Source organism: Dipodomys merriami, unplaced genomic scaffold, assembly GCF_024711535.1.
Source record: "Dipodomys merriami isolate MVZ:Mamm:240054 unplaced genomic scaffold, mDipMer1.0.p SCAF_14, whole genome shotgun sequence".
In the NCBI taxonomy this organism is placed as follows: Eukaryota; Metazoa; Chordata; class Mammalia; order Rodentia; family Heteromyidae; genus Dipodomys; species Dipodomys merriami.
The window spans coordinates 20,672,690-20,685,449 of record NW_027202715.1 but is presented as its reverse complement, the minus strand read 5'-3'; the positions used below and the strand labels follow the sequence as shown (position 1 = coordinate 20,685,449).

General features: G+C 38.4%; 1 protein-coding gene across 1 annotated transcript in view; it reads left to right on the top strand.

Moving 5' to 3' along the window:
• The window catches only part of Sirt1 (sirtuin 1), a 30,599-nt gene extending 20,171 nt beyond the window's left edge, over positions 1 to 10,428 (top strand). The window contains exons 7-9 of the mRNA XM_070021000.1: positions 608 to 794; positions 2,939 to 3,481; positions 8,438 to 10,428. Coding sequence (XP_069877101.1) covers positions 608 to 794; positions 2,939 to 3,481; positions 8,438 to 8,766 — 1,059 coding nt within the window. The 3' untranslated portion in view covers positions 8,767 to 10,428. The remainder of the gene's footprint in view (positions 1 to 607; positions 795 to 2,938; positions 3,482 to 8,437) is intronic.
• The last annotated feature ends 2,332 nt before the right edge of the window (positions 10,429 to 12,760 follow it).

Here is a 12,760-nt window from a genome sequence, read left to right as displayed (position 1 = left end):
ATTTCTAATGGCTGCATAATACTCCATTGTGTATAGATACCACAGTTTTTGGATCCATTCATCTGTGGTGGGGCATCTGAGTTGTTTCCATATCCTAGCTATTGTGAACAGTGCAGCATAATAGTTTAAAAGTCTAATTGTTAAGTCTCATGGACTTGCATGATAGACTTGCTTTGAACCATGTTTATCAGTTTCAGCCTCCTGAGTAGCTAAGATTACAGGCATGAGCCACTAGCACCTGGCTTTTGAGTATTTTGAAGTAAAAAAAGTAAAAAAAAAAATGGAAGTATTTTGTATATATGGTCAAAAAATGCAGTAATAGAACATAGAAGGTATTTTGGTATTTTGCTGCATAGTTAATAAGACATAATTAGATGATGGACTCTTGACTGTCAATCTACTTCTACATCTATAAACAATATCATAGTATTTCATTGAATGTTATGTCAGTAAATTTGAAATGTTATTGACTTTTAGGTTGTGTTGTTTCCCTGTTTACAGTTTTTGTTTTCTGTGGTAATTCTGAAATGCATTCTTCAGCTGTATGAAAATGATTACTTCTAACATGGGCTTCCCTTTATGTCCAACGAATATCTGCAACATGTAGGTAGTTCCTCGATGTCCTAGGTGTCCAGCTGATGAACCACTTGCTATCATGAAACCGGAGATTGTCTTTTTTGGTGAAAATTTACCAGAACAGTTTCACAGAGCTATGAAGTATGACAAAGATGAAGTTGATCTCCTCATTGTTATTGGGTCTTCCCTAAAAGTAAGACCAGTAGCACTAATTCCAAGTAAGTTGGTAATGGTTTTGGGGGAGCACTTCTGCATATAATGCCATAGGTTGTTACTGATCTTAATGTTTGTAGTGAAGAACTAAACTTTATTTTTTCAGTGGTTTTTTATTTGAAAAAAGGACATTTTTGTCAAGATGGAGTCAAAGATAACTAATTTTATTAGAATGAAATTCATGAGGGTTTTATTGTGACAATTATAATATACATATATGTACTTTATCAAACTCAGCCTTATTATCCATATATTTTTGGTAGGTTTCATTATATGTGTATTTTATAATATTACCTTCCCATCATCCTCAACTAAAGCTTTTTAATGTATGATGATTTAATGTGGCAGAGATTAGCTCTGATTAATTTACATAAACTTAATGTACTTTTGATCTTAATATGTTTATAGTGGTGTTGGATTTTTTTTGTTTTTGTCAGTTTAAATGTGTATAGCTTGTTAGCTGGGCACTGGTGCCTCATGCCTGTAATCCTAGGTAAAAAGTGGAGCTGTGGTTCAAGTGGTAGTGCCAGCCTTGAGTGAAAAAGCCAAGCAAGAGCAGAGCGTGAGGCCTTAAGTTTGAAGCCCTAGTGATGGCACCAAAAAGAAAAGTTATAACCTATCAGAAGTGTAATCCACTTGTACAAGATAGTAATGTAGTAATCATTTATTCTGTTATAGAAAATTGTATTTGGATCTACCTCACCAAGCACATTTGTGCGTGAAAATGCTTATGTGGCTGGGCACTGGGTGTGTCTCATAACTGTAATCCTAGCTACTCAGGAGGCTGAAGTCTGTGAGGATCAGTTTGATGCAACCCCAGGCAGGCTTGGGCAGTAAGTCTGTAGGATTTTACCAATAAACTACCCACAAAAATCCAGAAGTGGAGCTGTGGCTCAAGTAGTAGAGTGCTAGCATTGAGCAAAAAGGATTAGGAATAAGTGCCCAGGCCATAAATTCAAGCCCCAGGTCCAGCCCGCAAGCATACACATGCTTATGTGTAATTTGAAGCCAGAATAATTTTGGCATGTTTTCATACTACCTTCTTCCTCATTATTTCAGGTGTGTCCTTTGAGAGAAACACCATCAATCAAATAGCCAGCTGAAATAGTTGGGAGAAACATAATCAAAGTCTCCAGGCTACCTTTGGTAGCCTTTTAGCAATTAATTTGGTAATCCCTAAATAATTGCGAAATCCTATTTTACAAAATTAGAAATTAAAAACTGGGAGTGAAGGGGTAATATTTTCTAAAAAGAAATGTAGTCATATCTGACTTACGTAAATGTAACCTCATGTTATATATCATGATCCTTTATGATACATTTTTTAAAAAAGACAAGAAATTATTTGTAATTATCTGAAGCATGAAAATCTAGTATGCAAGCCTATTTATTATTCCAGTGCTGAGGATTAAATTCAGAACCTCATACATGCTGAGCTACACCACATGAACCGTGTACTTAAGCCATTTTGTGTTTTGTTTTTGAGACAGTGTCTCAAATTCCTGATCAGGACTCCTGCTTTAATTCCCAAGTAGTTGAGATTATAAGCTCACACCACTGGGTAATATGTTAGCATGATAGGCAAAAATCATTTTGAAAATCTAAATCTCTGTGTACTAGTACTGACACTTGCACTCCAGTTCCTTGTTATTTTTTTCTCTATCATTTTCAGCCACATCTCCACTTTTGACTTTTTGCTGGTTATAAGTCTCAAATATTTGACCAGGCTGGCTTTAAACATTGGTCTTCAGATCTCAGCCCCCTGATTAACTAGGATTACAGGTGCATAAGTCTCAAATATTTGACCAGGCTGGCTTTAAACATTGGTCTTCAGATCTCAGCCCCCTGATTAACTAGGATTACAGGTGTGAGCTACTAGCGCCTGGTTGAAATGTAAGGTGATGGTATAGATTTATAGGACTGTTAATCACAGACTGCAATAGTACTGAATGGTAACTTAACATTAATGTTCTATCCTCAACTCAAATCTTGTGGGAAATTTTCTTCTCTCTAGAGAAGAAAACGGTTAATTCTGAGGGGTTAGGTTTTAAACAAACTTACTGGAGGGTGTCTTTATTGGCATAGTGCATTTGTTGTGGTCTTATTAGCATTTTCTTTTTCTAACATTTGCTTTTCACCCTGTTTTTAGGTTCCATACCCCATGAAGTGCCTCAGATATTAATTAATAGGGAACCATTGCCTCATCTGCATTTTGATGTAGAGCTTCTTGGAGACTGTGATGTCATAATTAATGAATTGTGTCATAGGTTAGGTGGTGAATATGCCAAACTTTGCTGTAACCCTGTAAAACTTTCAGAAATTACTGAAAAACCTCCACGAACACAAAAAGAGTTGGTTGATTTCTTAGAGTTACCACCAACACCACTTCATATTTCAGAAGAGTCGAGCTCACCTGAAAGAACTTCACCAGTTTCTAAAGTAATTGTTACAGCAACTAAGAGTAAAGTTGATGATTTAGTCATATCTGAATCAAAAAGTTGTATGGAAGAAAAACCACAATTAGTACAGACTTCTATTAGGAACAATGAGAGTATTACTGTGGAAAATTCGGATTTAAAGGATGTCGGTTCTAGTACTGAAGAGAAAAATGATATAACTTCAGTTGCTGAAACAGTGAGAAAGTGTTGGCCCAATAGACTCCCAAAGGAACAGATCAGTAAGCGGCTTGATGGTAAGAAATTCTATTGATCCATTTGACAGTACAGTTATTTTAACAAAACTAAGTAAGTATTTTGGGGCGATTAGCTGACTTAAGAGGGAGAGTGCACACGCATCAACCCCAGGGCTTCATGCATATAAACTAGACAAGGGTTGTAACCATTAACTATTGCTGCCCCCACCCCCAGGTTGTCAACTGGTAAGTAGTAGTAAAGAGATTTAAGGGCTGGGAAGGTGGCTCAGTGGTAGAGCGCTTGCCTTGCATGCTCAAGGCCCTGGGTTCGATTCCTCAGCACCACATAAGCAAAAAGAAAAAAGCCGGAAGTGGAGCTGTGGCTCAAGTGGTAGAGTGCTAGCCTTGAGCTGAAGAGCTGAGGGACAGCGCTCAGGCCCAGAGTTCAGGCCCCACAACCGGACCCAAAAAAAAAAAAAAAAAAAAAAAAAAGAGATTTAAATCTGATTTATCTTAAATAATAGAGAAGTATTTACTTCTATTGGTTAGCTATGTTGTCTTTCTCCTAGAGTATGGGAAGATAAATATTAAGTTGAGACTACGTTTTATATTGCATGTTGTGCCATTGTCTGATGAGAATTATGGCTAAGATTTGGGTGCTATAAGCTACCTCTCATGAGATACAAACATAGCTCTCTGAGAACAGGCCCAGAGAGGTTAAACTCTGTAAGGTAACAATTAGGAAGTGGAAGAACCAAATTAATTTCCTCAGAGGCTTAACCATTATGCAATTTTTCCCTGATAATAAGACTGACATGGGGCTGGGAAGGTGGCTCAGTGGCAGAGCGCTTGCCTTGCATGCCTGAGGCCCTGGGTTCGATTCCTCAGCACCACATAAGCAAAAAGAAAAAAGCCGGAAGTAGCGCTGTGGCTCAGGTGGTAGAGCGCTAGCCTTGAGCTGAAGAGCTGAGGGACAGCGCCCAGGCCCAGAGTTCAGGCCCCACGACCGGACCCAAAAACAAAAACAAAAAAAAACAAAACTGACATATGTACTGTTTGGACATATGCAGAAGTCTTTGTCAGGCTGGGTGCTGGTAGCTCAGGTCACCTGCTACTGTGGGGAAGAGAAGTGTGAGACTCCATATCCAAAATAACTAGCAAAGCAGGGGTCAAGTGTTAGAGGGCCAGCCACGAGCCAAGCAATGGTGCAAGTCCCTAAGTTAAATCAGTCCCCTACACTGGCACCAAAAAACAAAAGTCTGTCAGTATTAAAAAAGGTGAAATAGCCTTTTGCTTTTTGGAAATTGATGTTTTAAGTCAAAGTAGTATATGTGGGCAGAATCCTAATTTTGTCAATGGAAAGAAAATGTCCTGTTTAACTGTTTTGGATAATTTAAAACATTGTGTCATTCTACTTAACCATACTTGGTATAAAACGGTCAGACTTTAGATGAATGTGTACAAAGTGTTCCATTCATTTGCTGTAAAGACATTTTAGTTCAGTTGATTTTTTTCCTACAAAGGTACTATTCTAAATTTTGGAGACAAAATGATCTACTCATGTTTGCATAACATAAAAATAAGCTGATAAACTCATTATTTTAGTAGATGCTGTTGAAACAGATCAAAGTACTGTGTTTTAAACAGAACACCCGAATAGGTTCTACTCATAAGATTGGGCTTAGAAAGCTTTCTAAAAACCTAACTTTCTAAACAATATTGAGTTTTAAATAGATGATATTGCTAGGGAAATTAGGGTAATGTAGCATTCTTATATTTGCAGATGTAGTTTTGTTCAATATCTTTAACAAGCATTATCACTGTCTCTGGAAACAGAGCAAACCTAGAGTTAGTCTGTTCTATATCATCCATAGGTTTATTCTACTATGAGTAGAATTTTTACCTTAGGTATGTTGTGCCTCTGCTCTGAAACAAGCAACAAATGGTCACTGCCTCAAGTACTTTAACCCTTCAGGTACAGGCACCATAATCAGATGTCTCAACTTCTTCTGGGTCAAAATTATTTAATCTGTAAATTGGGAATAAAATCACATACCTGATACAATTGTGCAGATTTTTAAAAATACGTAAGCTAGGAGTTACATACTGGCAAATCCCAGAACTCAGGAAGTGGAGATAGGATTACAAATTTCAGGCCAGCGTGGGCTGCATACATCTCAAAAAGCCAGTATAACATTTACAGAGAATAAAATTGTTAAAACCTTGTGATCACATTTCATTAGCCACTTAACATCTCTGCTTGTACTTTCTATGACATTGTGCAAAAAGGAAGAAATGGAAACATAAATTTTACCCCTCCTCCCCCCCCAATCCTAGGGCTTGAACTCAAGGCCTGGACACTGTCCCCGAGCTTTTGCTTAAGACTAGTTACTCTACACCACTTGAGCCAAGCCCTTCTGGCCTTTTCTGTTTATGTGGAGAAGCAAACCCAGAGCTTCATGAATGCTGGGCAAGCACTCTACTACTAAGCAACTTATTCAATTCTGGAGAGGAAGGCAGAGCCAATTACAACATTTTTTAGTAGTAGAGGCCAGAATAATAGAAAAGTGTAAGACAAATCATATGCTGAGACCCCTTAAAAAAACTGGGTACACATAATATGGGCTGGGAAGGTGGCTCAGTGATAGAGCGCTTGCCTTGCATGCCTGAGGCCCTGGGTTCGATTCCTCAGCACCACGTAAGCAAAAAAAAAAAAAAAAAGCCAGAAGTGGCGCTGTGGCTCAAGTGGTAGAGTGCTAGCCTTGAGCTGAAGAGCTGAGGGACAGGGCCTGGGCCCAGAGTTCAGGCCCCATGACTGGACCCCCCCCCCCAAAAAAAAATCACATAGTATTTTCTATTAGAAATGGATTTCAAGCATTTAACTCCCTGTTGCAACTGTGCAAATTAATACTGGTGTCTTAGGAAACAATTTTTTTTTTTGGGTCCATCATGGGGCTTGAACTCTGGACCTGGGCGCTGTCTCAGCTCTTCAGCTGAAGGCTAGCACTCTACCACTTGAGCCACAGCGCCACTTCCATGAAAACAGAATACTCAATACTCTTTTCTTAGAAAACTAAGTGGCTTTTAGTGCAATAGATTGTGAACTCAGTTTTATGGATTCAGGTCAGAATTGTCACATGGAGGGTTTCACTGAGAACTTGGGTAATGGTACAGTCTAAAAAACTTTACTAAGTAGCTGGGCAGTGGTAGCTTATGCCTATAATCCTAGCTACTCAAGAGGCTGGGCAGCAAAGTCCAGTTAAATTACAGAAAAAGCCAGAAGTGGTGATGTGGCTCAAGTGGTAGAGTGCTTGCCTTGGCAAAAGTAGCTCAGGGACAGTGCCCAGGCCCAAAGTTCAAGCCTCAGGACACCGCCCCCCTCCAAAAAAAAAAAACTGCTAAGTGGTAATATGTGCCAAAACAAGCTTTTCTGATCTGAGCCTAATAAATTCTAAGTGTAATTTTTTTTTTTTGGGGGGGGGGTTGGTGAGTTTAGGTAGATACTACCACTTAAATACATTTATGTATGTGTCAAAACAGACTTAAATTATGAATTCAAGGACAGGAAACTTAGGGATCCTACTCTTGTGTAAAAAAAAGTTAGTGCTTATGGATTCAAGTCATGATGCTTTATTACGACCTCAAAGGTAGACGACCATGGCTTAAAGGGAGATAGATCAGGAAATTGTCATGTATCAAATCTTACAAGGTTAAAGGCCAATGCTAGATTAGTGCTGCTTTAAACTTCTCAAAAGGTTCTGTAAATCTGAATTTCTCACGTGCTCATGACATTCCCCCCCTTGACATCCATTGACAGTTTATATTTGTAATAGGGAGAAAAAGTTAATGAAAAGTTTATTTATAAAAGCATGTGATCAAAGTATATGCCATCCTAGCACTTAGGCTTTTGAGGCAGGGGGATGGTCGAGTTGAAGGCCAGTTTGAGGTGCATAAGACCCTGTCTAAAGAGGGCTGGGGGAGCAGTTATGTGTTTTCAGTTGTACTTAATATGAACTGGGTATCTAACATAGGCTAGACTGAATACTACACTTAACCATAAACATTTTTTTTTTTTTAAATTAGCTGGGTGCTGATAGTCCAGGCCTATACCTAGTTATTTGGGAGACATAGACTCCATTTCCAGTTAGCCAGCAAAAACTAAAGGAGAATCTCAAGTGGTAGAGTGCCAGCTGTGAGCAAGGAGCTGAGTCAAAAACCTAAGGTCCTGAGCTCAAACCCACTTTTAACATTTAAATATGAACCTCTACATTTTTTTTGGGGGGGGGGGAGTCGGTCGTGGGGCTTGAACTCTGGGCCTGAGCACTGTCCCTGTGCTCTTCAGCTCAAGGTGAACGCTCTACCGCTTGAGCCACAGCGCCACTTCCAGTTTTCTAGTGGTTTATTGGAGATAAGAGTCTCATAGACTTTCCTGCCCAGGCTGGCTTTGAACTGCAATCCTCAGATCTCAGCCTCCTGAGTAGCTAGGATTACAGGCGTGAGCCACTGGCACCCAGCTGAACTTCTACATTTTTTCCTGGACTTTATAACTTAGAGAGTTGTGTAATTTTCTAGATGGGAAAACAGACTTGGAGATACTTGTTCACAAAACTCGAAAGGGGTAGAACTAAGATTTGCCTAACAGTCTACTGAAAAACAAAACCCAGGGCTGGAAGGTGGCTCAGAGGTAGAGTGCTTGCCTTGCATGCCTGAGGCCCTGGGTTCTATTCCTCAGCACCACATAAACAAAAAGAAAAAAGCCAATAGTGGCACTGTGGCTCAAGTGGTAGAGCGCTAGCCTTAAGCTGAAGAGCTGAGGGACAGCGCCCAGGCCCAGAGTTCAGGCCCCACGATCGTCGGACCTCCCCCCCCCCCAAAAAAAAAAAAAAAAACCCAAACTTATAAAAGCAATAGCTTCCAGTAGTGGTAGTTAAAAAATCAAGACCTTTAGTTGACTCTAATCAGTGTTCAGTTCAGTATCAGGAAACTGAAAGTAACTAGTGTTTATTGCTGTTTCAGGTAATCAGTATTTGTTTTTACCACCAAATCGCTACATTTTCCATGGGGCTGAGGTGTATTCAGACTCTGAAGATGATATCCTGTCCTCTAGTTCATGTGGCAGTAACAGTGATAGTGGTACATGCCAGAGTCCAAGTTTAGAAGAACATATGGAAGATGAAAGTGAGATTGAAGAATTCTACAATGGCTTGGAAGATGATGCTGATATCCCAGAGCAAGATGGAGGAGCTGGATTCGGGGTTGATGGAAATGACCAAGAGCCAGTTAATGAAGCTGTATCAATGAAACAGGAAGCACCAGATACAAGCTACCCATCAAACAAATCATAATGTAATTGGTCCAGGTACAGGAATTGCTCCACCAGCATTAGGAATTTCAGCATGTCAAAAATGAATGTTTACTTGTGAACTCAGTAGAGCAAGGAAACCAGAAAGGTGTAATATGTATAGACTGATAAAATAGACCTTTTTCCCATGGGTAATTTTTTAACCATTATTTCTGTTCTTGTACACTCAACACTAACACTTTTTAAAGAAAAGGTACTAAGTATCTTTAATCAGCTGTTGGTCAAAACTTTCTTTTAAAGGTTTGTATGATACATCTGTATGTATATATAGTTTTTGGTTTTGCCTAGTGAGTTTAAACATTTAAAAGTTTTCAAAAAGCCATTGGAATGCTAATGTAAAGGGAACAGCTTATCTAGACCAAAGAATGGTATTTTCACTTTTCTTTGTAACATTGAATGGTTTGGAGTCCTTGAACTTTTTGATTTACACACTGGCATCTTCCAAAACTTGTGGCAGCTAACTTTTTTAAGACAAAAAAAAATGATACGAAATGTGATGAGAACGAAGTCAGCAGCAATGTGTGGGAAAGCACCTGGTGTAATACTTGGTGCTCAAAAGTATTGTATTTATTATTCAAATGAAAATGGCTTTTGTACTTCCTAAGGACATGTAGTAATGTCTATATTGGCTCATAAAACTAACTTGATAAGCAAATAAATGCTTTGGAAATGTTTCAGTTGCTTTAGAAACAATAGTGCCTGCATTGATCCCCTTAGTTCTGAGTGTTTGCCATTGTTGTTTAAATACCTATCACTGTGGTAGAGCTTGCATTGATCCTTTTTCAGAGTATTAAACCGCCAAGGTGTGAATATGCAAAGCCTTTTTGAATCTATAATGGTACTTCTACTGGGGGAGTGTGTAATATTTTGGACTGCTGTTTTTCCATTAACGAGGAGAGCAACAGTTCCCTGATTACAGTTCCAAAGTAATAAGTTATAACTCAGCCAGAAAGTACATGTCTCCTATTGGGAGGACTTGGTGAAATGGAATGAATACCAAACAGCTAGCCTAGTATTATGAAGATGAACATTGATTGTAATAGCAGAATAGTTTATGAAACTAGCTAGCTCTTATAAGGTATCTTTATTTAAAAGCTTAGCCTGCCTTAAATAGAGATAATTTTTCTCAACTGCACAAGCTTCTAGCCTTTTGAAGTTCATACCTGCAAACTTACATAGTAAGTGCTTACAGACCCATTTTTTTGAGCATCACTCCCAAATTATGAAGTATTCCTATGTTGGTTTAGTATTTATTAAAAAGGGGGTTGAAATTCAGCTGTTCTTTTTGCTTACTACCCAAATAGGACCATTATTGCCAGAGAAAAAACTCTTACTGAATGGTCATTTCCATACCTAAAAGACATCTCAAACTGAGTTTATTTGGCTACACTAAAGAATGCAGTATATTTAGTTTTCCATTTGCATGGTGTGTTTGTGCTATAGATGATATTTTAAATTGAAAAATTTGTTTTAAATTATTTTTACAGTGAAGACTGTTTTCAGCTCTTTTATATTGTACATAGTCTTTTATGTAATCTACTGGCATATGTTTTGTAGACTGTTTAATGACTGGATATACTTCCTCCAACTTTTGAAATACAAAACCAGTGTTTTATACTTGTACACTGTTTTAAAGTCTATTAAAACTGTTATTTGACTTTTTTTCTGTTAACTTGTATAAATTTGTCCAGCTTTTGGGTTTCATCATTCCACATTCAAGTTAAAACAAACAGCCAAACCAGGCCCAGTACCTGCAAGCCGATAGCAAGCTCAAATCAAATTACGGTATCAGCAGAGACAAGGAGTAACAGTCCTCTCCCTTGGGAGTGCCTGTCAAATGACTATTAATAATAACTTAAAGTACATACAGCCCGAGCCTCACCTAAGTGACACAGGGGATGACTTGTACAAAAATAAAAAGCAACAGAAAACATTCAAGAGTCAGGTGTTGGTGATTCATGACTCAGAAGGCTGAGATCTGAGGATCATGATTCCAAGCCAGTCCAGGCAGAAAAGTCCATGAGACTCTTCAATAAACTACTCAGAAAAAAGCCAAAAGTGGTGCTGTGGCCTAAGTGGTAGTGCACTAGCCTTTAACACAAATAGGCTCAGGGATAATATCCAGGCCCAAAGTTCAAGCCCCAGGATTGGAAGGGGGCGGAGAGGTAATACAGGTGATTTGCTCAGATTTGAGCAAAAGCTTATAATGGAATTGTGGGAGAGCCCAACATTGTTGTACTAAGCCTGGCTAAAGGAAGCAGATAAAACTACCACTACCACAAGTAGTTTTCAATTGCTAAAGTACATAAGAACTATAGATGAGCTGGCCAAGAACAAGGATATACTATCCTTGTGAAAATTGCTACTTTGTGCTACACATACTACTACACAGACATTCCTAACTAGTACAAAAATTCATTTTGATTAATTCTTAGATAGTCTTGTTAAAAATAGCCCATGCTAACCTTTGAACTGCCAGTCATCCTTTGCCTCTGGCCCTAGGATTACATGCCTGTGTGACAACAAAAATCTGTAATCCTAGAAAAAAATTTACCCCTTTGCTATTACTCAGCTGGGCACAGGTGGCGGAGATCTGAAGACTGGGGTGGTTTGAAGCCAGCCAGGGCTGTAGTCTGTGAGCCTCTTCCAATTAACCAGTAAAAAGCCACGTAAAAAGCCAGAAAGTGGCGGAATGCTAATCGAGCCAAAAAGCTCAGGAACAGCAATCAGGACCCAAGTTCAAGCGCCAGGACTGCCCCCCCCCCCACACACAAAAAAATCACTGGGATGCTTAATTTGCCTCAAAGTTCTGGAGGTTCAAGTTTAGCCAACCCAATAACCATAGTTTCTATAATAGCAGACTCAGTATTTTTTCACTTGCTACTCTGATCCACAAAGCAGGAGGGTCTTCTTAAATGGCAAGCCAGGAAATGGTGGCTCATGCCTATAATCCTAGCTATTTAGGAGGCTAAAACCTGGAGGATCACAATTTGAAGCCAATTCAGGCAGACAAAAACTGGTGAGATTCTATTTATATCCAGCAAAAATGTGGACCAAAGGCATGAATTACCACCTGAATTATCAACCTACAAATCAACTGAAAACAATGAGACCGTGAATTCAAACCTTGGTACCAGCACAACACACACACACACACAGTTGAAATATTTTCACTGGTATTTTTTTGCTGCCATATAGTCTTGTCATTAATGCTACAATGTTAGTCTATAGTAACCGGGGGAAGAAGTATCACTTACCTCAATAATTAAGCCTTGTATGGTAAGCTATTATGTCCTCATTAAAATACCTGGTCATGGAATTCTCATTTCAAAGTGGCTGCTGTTTCACAGATCAACTTCATACATAACAAAGATTACTAATGAAAAAAAGTCCCTGACACATATAGGTGTTTTTATTGTCATCTGAAGTATCACCACCCACAAAGCATAGACAGAAATAGTATAACTATATGCATGGAAGAATGCTCCTACAAGGAAAATTACCTTAAATGAAAATGCTATTTTAATGGATTTCTGTAAAATACAACCATGATTCAATAGTTGCTTTAAAAACTACTGAAAAGTATAGGTCAACAATCGCCATCTCCAAGCCCTTGGACCTTTCTGCATTTTGGAAGTAAGCGTTTGAGAATATCCTAAAACATTAGTATCACACCAGATGGGTCATAAGTCCATTTAGTGAATATCAGCAATGTCTTCAATAATTCATATTTTGCTACAAAATAAAAAATAAAATTTGAAATTGCAGATATATACCTCTATAAAATGTAAATTTATAAGGGAATGAAGACATAATCCAAAATTTAAAAAACTTTCCCTGAGGTAACCCCCTTCTTAAAGAGTCTTGGAATCTTAGGAGAACCACTGAAAGTTCAAATATTAAACCAATAAAGCTTTATTATATTCAAACAGTTTTCACGGCATATTTTTATAAATTTAAAAAATAAATATTTGTAT